At 42.4% G+C, this 20117-nt stretch overlaps 1 protein-coding gene across 4 annotated transcripts in view; it reads right to left on the bottom strand.

Moving 5' to 3' along the window:
* Positions 1 to 20117, bottom strand: part of TTC7B (tetratricopeptide repeat domain 7B) — a 296302-nt gene that overhangs the window by 153010 nt on the left and 123175 nt on the right. For all 4 annotated transcript variants that reach the window (XM_023205449.2, XM_023205448.2, XM_023205447.1 and 1 more), the window contains exons 8-9: positions 11953 to 12016; positions 7687 to 7824 (exon numbers count right to left, since the gene is read on the bottom strand). In XM_023205449.2, coding sequence (XP_023061217.1) covers positions 7687 to 7824; positions 11953 to 12016 — 202 coding nt within the window. The remainder of the gene's footprint in view (positions 1 to 7686; positions 7825 to 11952; positions 12017 to 20117) is intronic.

Below are 20117 nucleotides of genomic sequence, written 5' to 3'. Positions count from 1 at the left end.
GAAAAGCCAATCCTCAAATTCATATGGAATTGTAAGGGATCTGGAATAGACAAAACAAACTGGAAAAAGAACAAAGTAAAAGGACTCCATACTTTCTGATTTCAAAGCTTACTACTAAGCTACAGAAATCAAAACAGTATGGTATTACATAAAAATACATATACAGACCAAAGACAGAATTAAGATTCCAGGAAAAAATTCACACATTTATGGCCAATTGATATTTGATAAGGGTGCCAAGTCCATTGAATAGGGCAAAGAATAGTTTTTTCAACAAATGGTGCTAGGACAACTGGATTTCCGCATGCCAAAGAATGGAGTCGGACTCCTACCTCACACCATAAAAAAAAAAAAAAAAAAAAAACTATAAATGGATAAACAGCTCAAATATAAGAGCAAAACTGTAAAATCCTTAGAGGAAAACAAAGGAGTAAACCTTCATGAGTTTGGATTTGGCAATGGATTCTTAGTTATGACACCAAGAGTATAAGCAACAAAATAAAAAAAAAATACACCGGACTTAATCAAGACGTAAAACTTTTGCACATCAAAAGACATTTCAAGAAAGTGAAGCTAGGCATGGTAGCTCATGCCTGTAATCTTAGCACTTTAGGAGGCCAAGACAGGAGGGTCACTTGAGGCCAAGAGTTTGAGACCAGTCCAAGCTGGTTTCTACAATCTCTACAAAAAAAAAAAAGCAGGTGTGGTATCTCTAAAAATATAGCTGATCAGAGTTTATTATTTAGACTTTAAAATAGGCAAAAGACTTGAATAGTAGTTTTACCAAAGAAGATATACAAATGGCCAATAAGCCCATAGAAAGATGCTAAACATCATTAGTTATTAGGGAAAAGAAAATCAATCCCACAATGTGATATCACATCATACCTACCAGAATGTCTACATTAATAATGATTTTAAAATAACAAGTGCTGGTGAAGAAGTGGAGAAATTAGAACCCTGTGTATTGCTGGTAGGAATGTAAAATGGTACAGTCACTGTGAAAAACAGTCTGGCAATTCCTCAAAAAGTTAAACATAGAATTATCATATGATCAAGCAATTCCACTCCTAGGTGTAAACCCAAAAGACCTGAAAAAGGGAACTCGGAAAACATGCTGTGCCCTGATGTGCAAGTGTTGATGTTGGCTGGGGACAGGAGAAGGAAGGAAAGTCCAAGGAGAGTATTCACTGCAACATTATTCACAATAGCCAAAAGGTGGACACAATCCAGGTGTCCATTGACAGATGAAGGGATAAACAAAATGTAACATATACATACAATGGAATATTATTCAGTCATGAAAAGGCATGAAGTTCTGATCAATGCTATCAGATATATTGTTATAACATGGCTGAATCTTGAAAACATTAGGCTAAGTGAAGCAAACCAGACATAAAAGGGCAAGTATTGCCTGATTCCTTTTAATATGAGGTACCCAAAATAAGCAAATTCATAAAGACAAAAATTAAATTAGAGGTTACTAGGGTATCGGGAAGGAGAGAATGAAAAGTTATTGCTTGATGGGTACAGAATTTCTGTTTGGGATGATGGGAAAATGTGCAAATAAATAGTGATGATGGTTGCACAACATTGTGAATGTAATTAAATGCAACTGAATTTTACACTTTAAAAAGGTTAATATGGCATATTAAAAAAAAATTTTAAACAAAGAACTAAAACAAAACCATGAGGTATGTACCTAGATACCTTGTTTCTCTGAACTATGCTACTCTAAGAGTTTAAACTCCTTCCATTCCTCCCAAGCGTGTTGGCATTTTCATTGAGGACCACGTTAAGAAATCAATGCTTAATTCGAAAGAACATTTTCATAATGGTGAGAATGGAGATCCCAGGGGCCATGTCAGAGGCTGACATTCTTTGGGGTAGGGTGTCGTGTAAAAATGGTGAAGATGGTCCCTATTGAGCTGACTCACAAAGCTGGACCAGAACTGGGAACTGTCCAGGTGCTCTGCCCCAAGCCGGGCCCATCCCTTCCTCTGCTGCCCATTTCCCACTCAATGACCTTTAGCCTTTGGGCCTGCCTGGGGAAGATACACTCCTTGCACATCTAGGGACCTCTAAAACCAAAGAAAAGGGGGCAGGATGAGGGTGCACACTGGCTTTGAAGCGCTGGTGCATTCAGCAAGTTGTTATGGACCACCCAGCACTAACCAAACACCCTGCCTTGATTGCTCAGAAGTCTACGGCTCCATTTGTGTCATGCCCACTGATGCCTTCTAGAAACCTTGGCACCTAGCTCAAGGCTGGGTTTCTGCAGTACAAGCGGGGCTGCATGCAACGCTGAACTTTAAACAAATGGTAGGCCTGGCAAGCAGACGTTGTTAGATGCGCAATGCTTTTCACAGTGCTCCCTGATTCAATAAGAGTTTAGGTTAGGGAGGTGTAAATGTCCTTTTGGTACAATCACTAGTCAGACAGTTCTACCCACAGAACTATGGTGTTGTTGAGATTTACCATAAACACATGAATATGAGTTCAACAGGAAAGATAAAAATACCATTCCTGTCTTTAAAGCTGCCTCGCCTATGGAGGGGGGACACACACAACCTTCTAAAAGGACCCCATAATATGCTATCGAAATGGAGCCATTAATAGTCAAATTCAAGAAACAAACCTCCTTAGCAGCTTGGGTTCATTCTGAAAAACAGAGGAAGCAGTGCTTGTTGCTTTACTTTTAATAGCGCAGGTTGTCATGCCAACTAGTGCTGCTGTTTAAAATGAAGAGGAAAAAAAGAAGTGTTCCTTCCTACACAAACCTTTCAGCAGGGCTCACAATTAGTCTTTAAAAACACGAAAACTCACAGCACTGGACATATGGTAAACATTGTGCTTCTATTTAAACCTGTCAGAATGAGGATATGATAAACCTTTGGTCTGGGTCTCCTTTGTACGGTGCTCTTTGGCCAGCATCTGGCTGAGGAGTCCACAAGGAAAGAAAGGCACGATGATGTAGGTGCACACAAAGGCAGCCAGTCTCCAGATGGGAGAGCGGCCTTCCATCTTGAATAAGCACAAGAGAAAGTCCGGCTTCCTTGGGAAAGAGGCTCTGCTCCCGCTTAAGCCCTGTGAGCACCGTTATTAAAAGGCTGGGTCTGCACAATGCTGCGCAACACACCCACTGCACAAGGGTGCCAAGGACAGGAGAGAGGAACATGGGCTGGCAGTGGCAGCAGAGGCGCCCCCACCCTCTGTGGTGCCCGGGGGCCCAGGTCAGCCAAGGAGAGGAGCCAAGAAGCAGGAAGACATGCTGTGCCCTGATGTGTAAGTGTTAATGCTGGTTGGGGACAAGAGAAGGAAGGAAAGCACAAGGACCGGGTGAGAAGGAGGTAAGACCTCTTCTCTCTCTCACAATTGACTGACGGTTTTATGAACTCCTCTGCCCACAAAAGCTTCCACCCATGTAAAAGAAGATCTAGCAACGTTTCTGAGGCAAAGAGGACTTGCTCACGGATGAGCCACAGGGTGATATATCTAGATCGCATCTGCAAGGGACACACGTAAAGTCTGCCAATAGGTTGTGGTGCTGACAATCAGGCCCCACACTTTCTTTCCAAGCTCCTCTCTTCCCACTTCTCCATGAGAGCAAGCCCTGGGTTCCCGTTCCCTCGGGTCCAGTGCCTTCACAGCTCCGTGAGCTTAAGGATCAAGAGGGTCTCTCTCCTCCTAGACCACTTCATGCCTATCAGGCCTTGAAGAGCCAATTCATATATCTGCTGTTCATGATCTCTTACTGGCACTCCCAACCTATAAACTCGGCTGCAATTGGCCTATTCCATTCACCTGCCAATTAACATGCTTTGCACTACTACGTATTCTCTAATTTGATTATCTTTTTGTTTGTTTCTATGTGGTCTCCCTAACTAGAATGGAAATTTCTTGAAGGCAAAAGATCTTTCTGTATCTTTTGCTGCTCCCCCTGTGCCTAGTAACTCCTGTGTATACAGTGGTAGTAACTGCAGGAGCAGCAGCGTACAGTTGCCACTTAATAAGCTCTAAGTGCTAGGCTCTGTTCTGAGTACTTTACATGGATTAATGAATACGCATCTCCCAACTGTCTGAGATATACATGCATACAATTATTACCCCTATTTAACAGGAAAATAAACTGACGCATAGGAGGTTAGTGACATGCCTAGGCTCACATGACTGGTACAGAGCAGACCCAGAACTCAAACCAAAGCTCTCTAACTCTAGAGCCTGTGACACACTATGTTGATGACCTGAGTTTGGGGTTGAGGAGGCAGAGATGGGTGAGGTGCCAATGAAGCAAAGAAGAGAGATAGGGGATATCCACAGTAAAATGTGTAAGATACTGTCCCATTCAACAAAACTTACATAATGCACACATTTCTTCATAAAGACAGATGTAAAGTTTGCCTCTAAAATGTCAATGAGTAGTTAACTATCTCAGGAGAGCTGGATTCCAAGGCACTTTTCTTTCCTTTTCTATATTTTCTATGTATTGTTTGATTCTCCAAGGAGCATGCAGGACTATTGCATATGGCGGAAAGATAAATAATGAAGTCAATTTCATTATGGGCGGAAAGGAAAAGAAAACAAAAAGAGAAAAAAGAAGGAGAGAGGGTTGGTGGAATATTTGTGAACAGAAGGGTGGCATGTCTATTCCTGTGTCTCAGAAAGACTGCCCTGCTGACAGTGGAGGAAATGAAGACAGGGAAATGTAACACATCCCTAAGACAAATGATAATAACGATAATTGCTAACATTTATGGAGCTCAGAGAAAGGTATTATAGGAAGTTTAAAATCCAGTTATCCTCACGGCAACACTGTTCATAGTAGCCAAAAGGTGGAAACAGCCACATTTCCATCAGCTAATGAATGGAAAAACACATTGTGGTAGATCTGCACAATGGAATACTATTCAGCCATAAAAAGAAATATTGATCCATGTTACAATGTGGATAACCTCGAAAACACTATGCTATGTGAAAGAAGCCAGACACCAAAGCCCAAATATTGGCTATTTATATTTATATGAAATACCCCAAATCAGTATCCATAGAGAAAAAAAGCAGATGAGTAGTTGACAGGGACTTGGAGGGAGTGAGGAACGGGGAGTGGCTGCTTAATGGGTATAGGGTTTCTTACAGGGCGAGGAAAAGGTTTGGAATTTGAGGTGATGGTTGCACATTGGTATGAACGTACTAAATGTCACTGGATTCTACACTTTAAAATGGTTAAGTTTGTTATGTGAATTGTACTTCAATTAAAAAAAAAAAAAAAAAAACAGTTATCCTTTAACTTAAAGTCCTGAGAAAATGGAAAGGCAGATGAGGAGGGGAAAAAAAATGGATTCAGAAAAACCCCAGTAAATGAGACAATAAGACAAGTGGGACACCCAGAGTAGGATGTGGCCTCGGACAGAGGGAGAGGGGGTCCACACTCAGCAAAGGGTGGACCTAACCCCTATCTTCAGTAACTGAGCTATCCAACCATGGGCCAGGCAGCCTTGAGATGCTGTGAGCTTTCACCTTTCTCCTATGACATCTACCGTTTTAGTCGGATGATCTGAGATAACACAGTTGTTAAATGCTCGCTCCAATTGCCTAAGAGGTTGGCACAGGCAAGGCTGAAGCCAAATATCCAACCTCTAGATAAGGCACGCAGAGCTTGTGCTGGGCCCGCCCCCATCAGCGCATGGGCCACAGCTGCTTGTCACACCTGGCAGCTCCAGGCTGGGGGCAGCGTGTGGGTAGGGGTCACACCTTGCTCCTGGCTGTATCCCTGGCCTTAATCAGAGCCTCTGGCACAGAAGAGGTGACAGTACACACATGTGCTGAAGAAATAAACATCCTTTATTTCATATATTTTATCAGTTGGTTGAGATTTTCAGTAGATAAAACACAGATATGGTACAAAATTCAAAAGGTTCCGGGGATATACAGTACTAAATTTGCCTTTCTTCCACCCTCCTACTCCGGCTTCTCCAAGGCAACCTTTGGCCTGCACCACCATTTGCAATGTGACTGGGGGGGTGAAGTTCTGACTTGCAAAGGCTCCCGCGACCACATACCCAGTCGTCTGGGAGGCAGGTCATCACCATGAGATGGGAGCTACGTATGATATCAAGACAGAAGTCATCTGGGTGAAAACAAGGTCCTAGTATTCTGTGCCAGGAGCAGGCACGGGCCCCAGAGCCGCAGCTTGCAGAGGAATCCATGAGGGTGATGACCACCCCCTAGAGCATTCATGGAACAACGGGAAGCCAGGGGCAGAGACCACCCAGCCAGTCAACAGGGCCAGACACCTCAAGCTCCTCACTCCTGTTTTGGACCTAGGAGATTTCGAGCTGGGGAAAGGCAACATTGCTACCCAATGGGATGGAAGTAGATGTCTGCGTACCACTGTCATCCTTGGACCTAGAGAGGTGATATGTGTTTTGTCTGGAGGAACAAACTCACCTTAAAGGAATTCAAGTGTGAGCTCAGTGGCATGGTCCCCAGTGACGGACTTCGTGGTGGACACAGCTGACAGCAACTTAGGTGGTGGGGAGAAGGGGGGCCCAGGAAATCAAAGTACCTGCAGAGGTTCGATCCATTTAGGGATGAGCAACCTGGGCCAATCCCAAGCCTGGACCGAGCCCCAGGGCTGAGCTGCGTGTGGTGGGGGCATCTGCACACACTGCTGTGTCAGGTCGGATTGTGAGGCTGAGTAACCACTGGCCTGTAGAGTCACCAAACCATGGACTAAAAAAAGATTCAAGCCACGCAGACTCATCTGTTTCCCCAAGGTTCCTGCCTAATGTGGCGATGCACTGGCAGGCTGGAGGGCGAGTCGGGCACTTATCTGATTTCAGCCAATCTGTTACTGTATTTCATTCCCTGTCCTCGTGCCCAGAGGCTGTTGCAATGGGTATAAATTTAGAAAGAGAAAGATAAATAACATGGAAAAGTTCCTTTTAACAAAATAGGGATTTTTTTTCTCTCTATTTTGCTAAAGAAAAGATAAAATGATCTTCTTGTTATTTATTTAGACTTACCATGGTAGAATCTGATATTTTGGGCAGGAACCTAATAATGCATAACCACAGCCCAAGATGAACCAGCTTCTCCTGAAACTGTGAAAGAGTCAAGCCTCCATCCTAAGCATTTCTTAGACACTGAGGGAGTGAGAACATGACAGTACCTTGTACAAGATCTGAAATCCACGAGGGTCCCTTCTGAACAAGCAAAAGACTCTGAAAGAAGACTGTCTCCTTTATATGAAACGGTCTATGCCAGCTAACATAACACACTGTGCCTGAAATTGTCAGGCCACTGGCAATTTCACTGGTCACACTGATACTTTAAACCAAACCTGTTCTATGAGGAAACTAATATCACAGATGGGAGATTTTCAGTTGGTGGAAATTAACTGAAAGAGAAACTGCTTGAGAAATGTTTGCCTTCCCTTACACACAAACTCACAGCCCAGTGGGTTATGGAACCCTCACGGTAAAAGACTAGATCAATTCCACCACCTAATCATTTAGCCCAACGCCCATTCTACAGGGGAGAAAACCAAAGTTAAGTGACTGGCCCAAGATCACATGGCTGCCACTAACAGAGGGGGGCCCAGGTCCAGGTCTCACAACCCTTCCCTGGGGTCACCATGCAACTGTCACCCACCACCTGGATGTCAACCAGACTCAGCGGCTGTACCTCTGACAGCATCTCATACTGGCCTCTTCTTCCAAGAGCAATGGTGAGTAAGTCATAGACCACAGATGCACTCTGTAGACTGATGAGGCGGTCACTCTTGTGTTCAGGTATCCTGCTCAGCACAGCATCCCGGTTGGCCTGAAAAAACACAGAAGAGAGAAGCAGATGGAGAAAGAGCCTAGTGCTGCATGGTGGGGAGGCCACCTAGGCCCTCCTGCCCCTACCGATTTGCCAAGGGAATGGAGACAAGGGTAGGAATGAGCAGAGGCCTGTCACCTTGGGTTATTTATTCCAAATCCCCTGGTCACCACAGAACATGATATATGGGATGATCCAAACACTGAAGTCCTAGAATTGTGAACCTAGAGGGCACCTGTACCTGTCAGCAGGCATTTGGAGGAAGCCTTGGCAGCCGATACAAAGTTTTCCCTGGGCTCAGGTTCACAGCCAGCCTCATGGAAGATGCAGCTGCGCTCTAGAGCAGCCGAATCATCCATCAAGTGAGGCCCTGCTGTGCCTCACTCACGAATCCTGCTTCTGCTCTACATTAAAGAGGGGGAGAAAATTCCCAGCCCTGCATTTCCCAACACCCAACTGTGTCATCAAGTTCCATGAGTCCTACAGAGATCTATCTTACTTTTCCTCTATCACCAAGCAATATTCAAATCCCTATATGACATCTTCACTGGAACAGAACACAAAGACGAATTCAATCTTGTTTAGGGAAGCACAACACAGATATATAAGAGAAAACAAGAAGAAAGTAGATTTTTCCTTTAAAAGATATTAACACAGACGACTCAAGAGAACAATTTTCTAAGCTTAGCACAGAAATACATCAGGCACATTCAAACTTATTAATCTCATCTATCCAGAAATCAAATGCTCTTTACAGCAACTTGCTTCCATTACTTCTAAAATTTAATTTCTCTACAGATTCCTCTAAATATATCACATGTATGAGACTCAATAGCTAGCTCATTTTCCCTTTTTCCCTAATAGGAAGTTCAGAATCAACAAAGTTAGATTTCGATTTCACCTGCCTTTTTCCCCTGCTAATTAACAAAAGTCTGCAGATCCATCTGTCCATGGGAGCAGAGAAAGGCCCGCCCCCAGTCTTTCCTGTGAAAGTGGTACATGAGGTTCCAGGGTCACTTGTCCCGGCATGCTGACATTGATCTTCCTCCTGACATTCAAAAAGGCCACGCACACACCTTCCCTCTCACTAATGAGACAAAATGCATTTTCTTTGTGTGTGAGTCCAAGGCATTTACTTTTAGCCACCCATCAGTACTTACTCACTTTAAAACTCCTTGCTCTTAAATGTCAAAGACAAATAAGAATATATAAGACAGGCCACTTCCTACAAAGTGAGTCATCTCTTACGGAAACAAGCCTGCTTTTGAAGATTTCATTCTAAGTTTTTCTTGTTAGGAGTCCCTTTTGAGCCCCCAAAAAAAGCAGCTCTGAAGGAAACAGGGCCTGTTGCAAATGGTCTCATTTTATTTATTTGCTATACATATTCTATATTGAGACCAATGCCTGGAAGAGAGCAAAACAAACATACTGTTTATGGAAGACTTTCAAGTTATACCAAATGCATTCTTTTCATTTTTAGAGAAAGTATCAGTATCTTTTGACTAAAAAGGTACAATATAGAACCTCAAACAGACCCACGAATAATAAATATCCCAGAATATTGCCTCAGTGGTAGTTCTGCAAATCAAGGTCTTATAATCCCATTCTCCTAGGGGAAACTAATTTGTTTTGTGGTTAGAAAATAGCACAATTCTAAGTGACACCTTGTAGGTGGAGAAGCTATGGACAAATTCATGCTTCTGAATTAAAGTCAGAACCAACAAAGAACACAATTTTCTGATATCCAAAAACCACAAATTTTCATTTTGGTTTTGAAATTGAGCACATTCATTTTCTGTCTAAAAACTAAAAAGTCAAGAAGTCAAAGGACATGGAAAAAAGGCTTCCAAAAGCAACTTCATTTAGATTTCCACCTACATTTTCTGAAATGATTTATAGGGAGAACATAATCATTTTGGTTAGAAACCTTGTCCTTCATACCCACTGATGACATCACTGGATTTCAACATTCCCTGAAGAGATTTTTCTGGAAACTACATACCACAGAGCCAACTCTGACTGTCTCAAAGGGATCTCAATGTTTGAGTATTATTAGTTTCTATCACTTCAATTCAATTAAGAAGCAGGAGAGTTGGAGACATCATTCCACAGACATCTCCACTTAGTGCAAGCGTTTTAGAGAGGTGGCCATGTTTTCCAAATTGCAGACTGGAACATATCATCTGACAATGGAACATAACATTTTCAATCAGAATTGTCCAGGTAATCTAAAATGTATAGTCACCATGCTTTCAGAACGTGTACAACATAACCAACCAAGTTTGCCCAAAGGGAACTACCTGCCAAGGACCCAGCCTGGGATGAGGGAATGCTGACCAGGAGGCCAAGGTGAGCTGGCTCCACGGATGCCCCGGTGGGAAAGCCTGGGGAGATTTGTTCACTTGAATGCCACCATGTGCCAGTCTGCTCCCCTATGTGCTTCCGATTGCACCAAGGCAAGTAGAGAATGTAAATGACACCATCCTAAGTTACCAGCTGACTATCGGACAACCTGCTTCCTTGACAGGAAGTAAGCCCAATGACACCAAACAGCCTCCAAGTCAAAAGAGGTGGTAACTCAAGCAGGCTTGCTCTTGTCAACATCGGTGGGCCATTCAAAGTTTTAATCAAAGGCAAGAGAGCTGCCCTTTCATGAGTTCTGGCCTCTTCTGATCCCTCCTTCTCTCTGTGCATGTATGTTAATACGCTCAGACCCCATGTCTATACTCACCTGAGTCCATCTTATACCTCCCATTAAACAGTATATGTGGGGAGGGCAAGAAGGGAAATGCCTTCTCTTGCTTTAGTTCTGATTCCCTTTTCTCCCCTGGGCTGCCCCAGGGGTTGGGGGTAAGCAGTGACAGCTATGGGGAGGGGGCAGTACAGTCTCCTAGCAGGAACAGGAGACCACTGCATGATGCACGCATTCTGCCTGCTCTGGGCCTCGGGTTCCTCATGTGTAAAATGAGGGAAGGGGATGTGAGTCCTCAAGATCTTTTGATTCCAGGAGCCCACCCATTCTGCTCAGGTCCTCAGTACACATCACTATTCTGCTGAGGAATTCGCCATTATAACACACATGATCCTGAAGGTTTCAAGCCAGGGCCACAATGCCTAGTGATAGATATACGGGGCAGAAACTCAATAAGTGATGAGTGGTGAAATAGACCTAAAATTCGATATCCTGGCCAAATACTAAGAAAATGTTTCAAAGCAATCAGAGGATCTGGCAAAAACTCCCTCACAATAGCAGTGACAGGGAACAGAAGTGAGTTCTCATGGCCTGGGACTTTACAGTGTCTGGTGACAGCTGGGAGCTGGGAGAGACAACCAGGGCAGGAGGATGAGAATTTCATCAAGTTCCTGCTGTGAAAACCAGAGGTTCATAGAACCAACAAACGACTTATCCCAAAATTCTCCCCCACTCCAGGGCAAATTGAGAGGCTTATAAAGGTCACCCTTTGGGGGCCTCTTTCTCCTTTTAAGATTCCTCATGGCCGGGCGCGGTGGCTCAAGCCTGTAATCCCAGCACTTTGGGAGGCCGAGACGGGCGGATCACGAGGTCAGGAGATCGAGACCATCCTGGCTAACACAGTGAAACCCCGTCTCTACTAAAAATACAAAAACTAGCCGGGCGAGGTGGCGGGCGCCTATAGTCCCAGCTACTCGGGAGGCTGAGGCAGGAGAATGGCGTAAACCCGGGAGGCGGAGCTTGCAGTGAGCTGAGATCCGGCCACTGCACTCCAGTCCGGGCGACAGAGCGAGACTCCGCCTCAAAAAAAAAAAAAAAAGATTCCTCTGGTGGTCATTTTAGCTGTGGTTTACCTAGATACAGTTGCATTAATGTTCAGCCAATACTGGGTAGATAAATGAATGAACTAAGATACCTGCTTCAAGATAGAAGATAGAGAAGCTCCAAGCTCCAGGCTAACCAAGGGACATTGCTAGCTGGTCCAGGAATTAAGAAAAAAACCCTCTTTTTAAACCTCTATTTTTTCCCATCCACGTATACCCTCTAGAAAGTATTTTCTCTCAAGAAAAAGAGTCGTCATACTGGCAGAATGGCTGTATCAAAAAAGAGACTACAGGGCCAGGGGAAAGAATGATGTAAAAACACATTCCACTTACCATTGATTCACTAATCAGCAATAACAACAGGGCTTCTTCTGTATTTTCTTGAGGACAAAAAATGCTGCAGAAAGAAAACTGACTTTGATATATGACAGTTTCAAAATAACACAAAATACACAAACACAAGAGCAGAACTGAACACTAAAAGCTTCCAGGATTTTATATAATACCCATGAAAAATACTGTATAATTTGGACACTTGAATTAATTTGCCTATTTCTATGGTAATCTATGGAATTCATACATTTTAGCTATGCATTTTAGTGGTAGGCAGAAGGGTAAAGTAAAGCTGTAAAAACCAAGTTAAAAGCCCAAATAACATATGTACATATTACAGAGGCAGAATTTTAGATTTCAATAAATTGGCATTATCTAAATAATACAAGCTTTCTCCTAAACCCGCTACAGAGGTATAAATTGCAGGCATTTCACTAAACAGTACTCTTCTTACCTCTTACCTGCTAACTGGCATATCTCATACTGTCATTTAGATGAAATAAGAGATTAGAAGCAATTTTAGAGTTTGAATAATTTCTCTAATACTGTAAGAATTTAGTGAGCTATCTTACTTAGACACATAAGTTTTATTATGGGGTAGCATGCAAGAGCTCTTATTAATCTATTATGGAATTTGGCTGAACTCTTAAATCTTGGATTAAAAGAAAGAGCTTTTTAAGCTCAGCGTTGCTCAGGATTAGAGAATAACAAAAACCCAGCAGAACCCTGATCTGTATTCTCTACAGCCTATTTTCTGTGTTGTGAGCACCTGCAGCATTTTTTCTCCTGTTCTAAAGCTCTAGAATCCTTTGAGCAGAATTCTGAATGTTATCACCAATTGGATCAAACTCAATATTTTTTCATGAAATGGAAGAAGAGTGTATAATAAATAAAAATGAACTTGGTTTAAAAAAAACTCCTAGATATTTTGAAGATGACTAAAAATGACTAAGTTTATGTCTTCCCAGGGATAATATTACAATCATTTAATTGAAGGGATTCCCCCCCAACCCCCTGCCAGATAAAAGGAAAAAAAAAAAAAAGGATTTTTCACATAATTATAAACATTTGTTTTCTTTGAAGTGCTGGCAATTTTTGTACTGCATCTTAGGATGACAAAGAGCAAGACAGAAGAAACACAGCGCCTGGCATTCTCATTACAATGCTGACACCGCCAGAGGCAAGGAAGCCACCTGCAGGATGGTTTCTATCGCTCTTCTGAGGCTAAAATTTTATGAAAAGGCTGGCCTGAGAATGAGGAGCAAGATTCGGGGATATGCAGTGACTCGCTTCAGAAGTCAGCTTGAGATGATCTGGGTTTTTCAGATGGGACAGTCCTTTCCCCTTAGATTCTGAAATAGAGCCTAAAGGCTCTGAATTAAGTGTCTCCCAAACAATCACCTCAGTATGTTGTGTGTGTGCGCGCGCACGTGTGTGTGTGTGTGTGTGTGCGCGTGCCTGCATGCTTATACATGCACCCCGGTGCCCAGCAATCATTTCCTGATATCCTGGCTTGTGCTTACATGCAATTGGGACCTTGCAAATAAAACAGTAATGTGAACCATTGTGTGTGTGTGTGTGTGTGTGTATGCACACACCCATGCCCAGTCATCATTTCCTGATATCCTGGCTTGTGCTTACATGCAACTGGGATCTTGCAAATCAAGCAGTAACGTGAATCATTTTTTTTGTTCATGGCTAGCCAGTTCTGCATTGTCCAGACCAATTGAAAAGAGAGAGAGCCTATGCTAATTGTGACTTCACAGCAGTCAATTCAGTCCATGGCTGATCTCCAGATTCTGGTTGAGCCATCCAGCCTGCTTAAATGCTAGTTTGTGTTATTTTTACCATAGTTGCTAACAAGTGGCACATTAACCGAATCCAGCTCCACTTCCTCTAACTTCCCTATTTGTGGCAGGCAAGGTGGGTACTCAGGAGCACTGAAAGGCTCCCAAGGCCAGCAGAAGAAGTGGGGGGAGAAAAGGTAGTTTTAAGAGAGAGACCTAAACAACTACACATTGGAAGCCTCCCTCTCAATCATTATGAACTCTCTAGACCCATTTCAGGCCAATTCCTTCCCTCTTGTTTGCCCAGGGAAGCGTGGATGGAGCTCACGGTGAATAGTCAAAACTGTTGGGGCCTTCCTTTTGTGGCCTTCTCCTCTTTGCGGCTCACGAGCCTCAGGGGGAGATACTGGGGTACCCAGGCCTCAGCCTTGAAGAGTGGGAAAACTGGGGCCCTAGATCCAGAGGAAGTTGCGTGAAGGGGAAGGTGGGGGACAAAAGGGGACAAGGAGAAAACAGGGCTCAGGAGGCATGAGGACAAGCTCCCAAGAGCTAGTGGGCTGGCAAAGGAGGCGGCAGTGCGGGCGGCTGCTGCGCTGAGAATGGGAGGGTACGTTCTCGCCCCAGCCATGTCACCAACTCACTGGGTGACCTTTAGGCAAACTGCCCACTTTTTTACTTTGGATGAATTTACCGACTGATTTTCTGATTCTACAGAAGACATACGGAACAAGGGCGAGAATTCTCAGGTGTAAGTATTAATCATCATCTTGCCAGGGCTCCTACATAATAGCTTTTTCTTAAAAATTTCCTCCGATACGTAGAAACTTTACTGTAATTGTAGAAACAATCATACGAAAGAAATTAATCCAACTTTACCCAACTGCACTTCATCTCTCTGTCATCGTTAGCCATTATATAACTAATGACAAGTTAATGTCTAAAGGTCACTGGCACCCCCTAAAACTCTGTATTTAGGTGCAGGGAGGGCCTTGAACACTGCCAACCCATGAGAAAGTTGATTTGTACATAATGACATCAACTCTAAGGTCTAGTAATGGTTCCTTTATAATTTTTTATGTCTGGCTGAGATACTACCAGGAAATTCCAGGAGAAACACAGCCTCTGAACCACAGCCAGCCAGATAAGAGCTGAGGCATGGAGGCCAAGATGAAGTCCCATCCCGAACCCAAGTCACACTGTCTGCAAGCATGCCAAGGCAGAATCTACTGTCGATCCCAGGTTTATGTGGATAAATGGCTACCAAGAAAGGAATAGGACTTAAATTGAAAATTAAGAGCGCATCTTGATTATTAGGGATTGGCTAGTCTGATGCACGGACTATTGAGGAGGCCTCACCACACTTCTCTTTCGTGTCAATCCATATAGGTCAAAAATCTCCGCATGACAAAGAAAGAAGGGTCCCTCATGTAGACCAGCGCAGGTCCACTGGGCTACACTCTGCTGAGTGGGTCAGGTGAATCCCACCTAGAACATCACCTTGCACAAGTGCTTCCATGTTCCTGCTGAGAGGATGGGCCTCTCCACGACTCCAAGGTGAGCTGTGTGCACCAGAGGCAAGGAGATGACAGCAGCCAGCGGTGCCGCTGGTCGTTTACACAGCTTCGGTTCGGCCATCAAGAAGTTATCCTGACCCTTCCACATCCCTCTGCTTTCCATTTTATTTTATTTTATTTATTTATTTTTGCAAGCTCTTGAGGATGTATTGTGTCCAGGGAAGGGCCTGGCCAGTGCCTGGCTCAGGCTGTCCAGCCCTCCCCAGCCAAGACCCCCACCCCCATTTTCCATTTTAAACAGCATCCCCATCCTTACCAAAAACTCCTGGCAACCAAGAGGTTCAGATCTACATTCAGTATTCCATGATAATCACCTTTTCCTCCTAGACCTACAAAGGAGTTTAGACAATGCCTGGTACTCACTAGCACTCAATGAATCTTTTCATCATCTATTTCTTGGCAATATTATCCAATATTAACCAGTATCCACAATAGCTGTTTTTAATCTTCTGCTTTACTTTGTGTTAACTATCTAGTTTAATGTGCATTTAATTATTGAAACTACCTCAATGCTTCTTACAAGAAATACAATGAAAAAAAAGTATACCTGACTGACTGAAACACACACACACACACATATATATATACACACACACACATTAAGAAACATGTAGATGCAGGGGGAAAAAAGAAACGTGTACAAGACTCTTCACAGAAGCACTGTTCCTATTAGCCCCTCATGGGAAACAACTCACAACACAAGCAGAACGGAGCAATATCCTGGAGGACAGTCATAAAATGAAACACCTCGCAGCAATGAAAAATACTCCTGGCCGGGCGCAGTGGCTCAAGCCTGTAATCCCAGCACTTTGGGAGGCCGAGACCGGCGGATCACGAGGTCAGGAGATCGAGACCATCCTGGCTAACATGGTGAAACCCCGTTTCTACTAAAAAATACAAAAAACTAGCCGGGCGAGGTGGCGGGCGCCTGTAGTCCCAGCTACTCAGGAGGCTGAGGCAGGAGAATGGCTTAAACCCGGGAGGCGGAGCTTGCAGTGAGCTGAGATCCGGCCACTGCACTCCAGCCCGGGCGACAGAGCAAGACTCTGTCTCAAAAAAAAAAGAAAAAAGAAAAACACTCCTACATGAAAAAATATGGGTGAATAGTTCAAATATAAAGTTAGACAAAAGAAGTTAAACATTAGAGAGTGCATATCGTATGATTCCATGTATATAAATTTCAAAAAGGGGCCAGACTAATGATTGCGACAGAAGTCAGGAGAGGGCTGCCCTGGATGGGGGTGGTGACTGGGAGAGGCCACAGGAGGGCGTCTAGGGCTCCAGTAGTGTCCATTCCTGACCAGATACTACTTACATGGATATGCTAACTTGGTGGAAGTTCATCAAGTTTCATACTTTTGATTTATTTTTCTCTATGTATGGTGTGTATCCAAAAAAGTTTACTCTAAAAAATAAGTAAACAAAAGCTGATATAATTCTTCACAGAAACACCCAGAAGAAAAGAAAGCAAGGAAGCCTATGACAGGTGATCCCTCTTCTCATTCCATCTAGGATTTTCTACACTGTATTTCCTTTCAAATTCAAGATGAGCAGAGTGAGCATCTTGTATGCATTTCATGTTCAGGTCTCCGTGACCAGGGGTGGAGCTTCCTGGCAGGGCTTGTCTTTCAGTTACGTTCCATTACAACCAACTCTTCTGAATGGTCCTTGAGGTTTTCTGGAGCTAGAAGGATTTCTGCCATCTAAATTTTGCTTGACGCTTATTATACTTATCATAAGAGACTGTGGGGAAGGAGACTGTTAGCCAAAACGAGGTTTCTGCCTTATCTACAGATTTCCTTTTCCACCTCCAAACCGGCATAACTGAATGGTGAGAATGTACTTTCTGCCAATGTGGATGGGTCAGAGTCCTGCCTTGGTAAGAAGGGAACCTCCAAACAAGAATAACTCCCACAGCTGTTGCTCTTTACCCATATTCTAAGAAGTAGAGCTCTGAACCCACAAAATTACAAAGCTAAAAACTGATGGTAATAAATGAAGGCGTAGAATTCATGTGGAAATCGATGAAACAGAGAACAGAATCACAACAGAAAAAAGTCAAAACCCAAAGTTGGTTCCTCAAAACTGACAAACTTTTAGTTAGACTGACTCTAAAAAAGAGAAAAACGACTTAAATTACTAAAATGAGAAATCAAAGAACATGACAACCAATCCTGTAGAAATGCTATGAACAAAGAAATGCTATGAACAACTGTACGGAGGCAAATTAGGTAGTTGAGATGAAACAGACACATTTCTAGAAAGACGTAAACTAATCAAACTGATTCAAGAAGATACAGAAAATACAAAGAGATCCATAATAAGTAAAGAGACTGAATTAGTATTAAAAAATAAAACAAAAAAAAAAACTTCCTACAAAGAAAGCCTAGGTCCAGATGGCTTCATCGGTGAAGTCTACCAAATATTTAAAGGATTGATACCAATTCTCCACAAACTCTTTCAAAAAGAAGAGGAGGAAATCGTCTCCAACTCATTCTATGAGGCCAATATTACTCTAATACCAAAACCAGACAAAGACATCATAAGAAAATTGCAGAATAGTATCTTTTATAAATATAGATGTAAAAATCTTTAACGAAATATCAGCAAATAGAACCCAGCAATAATAAAAAGGAGTATACACCATGACTTGGACAGGGATGCAGGTTGGCTTAATGTGTGAAAATAAATTAATGCGATACACCACAGCATTAGAATAAAGGACAAAACCCACATTATCATTTCAATTGATGCAGAAAAAGCAGTTGACAAAATTCAACACCCATTAATAATAAAAATAACAAACTAGAAATAGGAAGCCCTTTTCTTAACCTGATGAATGGCCTCTACAAAAAGCCCATAGAAAACAACATACTCTGTAAAAGACTAGATAATTTCCCCTGCCTGAGATCAGGAATGAAACAAGGACGTCCACGCTTGCCACTTCTATTCAACATTGTACTGGAAGTTCTAGCCAGGGCAATTAAGGAAGAAAATAAGATAAAATGCATCTACGTTAGAAAGGAAAAAATAAAAGCATCTATATTAGTATTAATAGATGACACAATCTTGATATAGAAAATCGTAAGGAATCCAAAAAATTAGGACCAATAAACAAATTCAGCAAGGTTACAGTATACAAGATCAATTTACAAAATCTGTTGTATTTCCATATACTTGCAATGAACAATCCAAAAATGAAATTAAGAAAACAACTGTATTTATAAGAGCATCAAAAAGAATAGCGCACATTTGCATGCACACACGTGCACGCACGCACACACACGCGCGCGCGCGCACACACACACACACACACATTTAGGAATAGGCGTAACCAAAGAAATACAAGCTTTATATCCTGAAAAATACAAATCATTGTTTAAAAAAATTAAAGACAACCTAAACAGATGGAAAGATATCTCATGTTCATAGATCAGAAGACTTAATATTTTTAATATGGAAATATTCCTCAAATTGATCTACAAATTCAATGCAATTCCTATTAAAATCCCAGCAGCCTTTTTTTTTTTTTTCCAGAAATGGACAAGGTAATTCTAAAATTCATATGGAAATTCAGGGACTTGGGAGAGAGGAGGGTGATAGCTAAGAGGTTCTGGGTTTATTTTGGGGGTAATAAAAATGTTCCAGTCATGGTGATGGATGCACAACTATGCAAGTATATTAAAAGCCACTGAATTGCACACTTTGAATGGATGAATTGTATAATATGTGAATTATGTCTCAATAAAACAATTTTTTTAAAAGCTGACACATATATCCATGTGAACTGAAACTTGTGACTCAGTAGCCAGTGCTACTATAGGAATGCTCCCTTTAATGACTGCATTTCCTGGAGCTGCATTTTGCTTCTATAATTCTTTTTGTACACATGGGAAAGCTAACATTAGAAAAGCAACAAAATCTGAGTGGTTCAGGAAATGGAGAAATGGCCAGCACTGTGAGTTTCTCTGCCTTCAAGGAGTGAGGCCATATTGGATGGCACCCAAAGAGACACAGAGCTCCAGCCATGTGTCAAACTGGACTGGGGGAAGAGGGTGAGAAAGGAGGTCCTTAATGCACCTGGCACCTTGGTTATTAAGAAGCATCTAAAGCAGGGGAAAACTCTACAGTCTATTTTTATGATATAAATATCACTTAAAAATGAACCCCAAACCTGCTTCTAAATAGTTAATAATGAGGGGTCAGCATTTTAAAAATAAGAGCATTGAAAATTGCTAGAACAGATACTTTATGAATCCAGTTAAGGACTAAAGAGTAAACACAGATTGTGAATTAAGCAAACTCATGGTTCAACAAGGCTGTGGAAAAGGGGGTGAAAACTAAATTAAGATAAGCCTAGGGAAAAAGCTAAGAATATGCGAACTCATCTGAATCCATATAAGAAACACAATCTTGAACAAGAAGGTGATGAGAGAGAAAAATGCAAGGGTCAAGAGGATTATTAAGAGATGGCAACCTTGAAGAAACACCAACTCCTCTGAAAGAACAACAATTATTTTCAGATGTTTGAAATCTTGATCTTCAGATGGAGAAAGTGTCTAGTCATGCCATCTCTATTAGTGCTTTCTCTGGGACTTCAGAAGCTGCCACCTCATCCTCTCAGCTGCTTTTCTAATTTGAAAACATGAAAAAGGTCTTCAATATTTATTCATGTATGTTCCCCTTTCCTTCACATAGAGATTCTGAAAAGCCAACATGTCTTGTCCTTATAAGAACAGGCAAAGGCCAGAGCAGTGGCTCATGCCTGTAATCCCAACACTTTGGGAGGCCAAAGTGGGCAGAT

Source organism: Piliocolobus tephrosceles, chromosome 6, assembly GCF_002776525.5.
Source record: "Piliocolobus tephrosceles isolate RC106 chromosome 6, ASM277652v3, whole genome shotgun sequence".
NCBI classification, from domain to species: Eukaryota; Metazoa; Chordata; class Mammalia; order Primates; family Cercopithecidae; genus Piliocolobus; species Piliocolobus tephrosceles.
The sequence above is the reverse complement of the archived record's forward strand: the minus strand, read 5'-3'. Positions and strand labels throughout refer to the sequence as shown.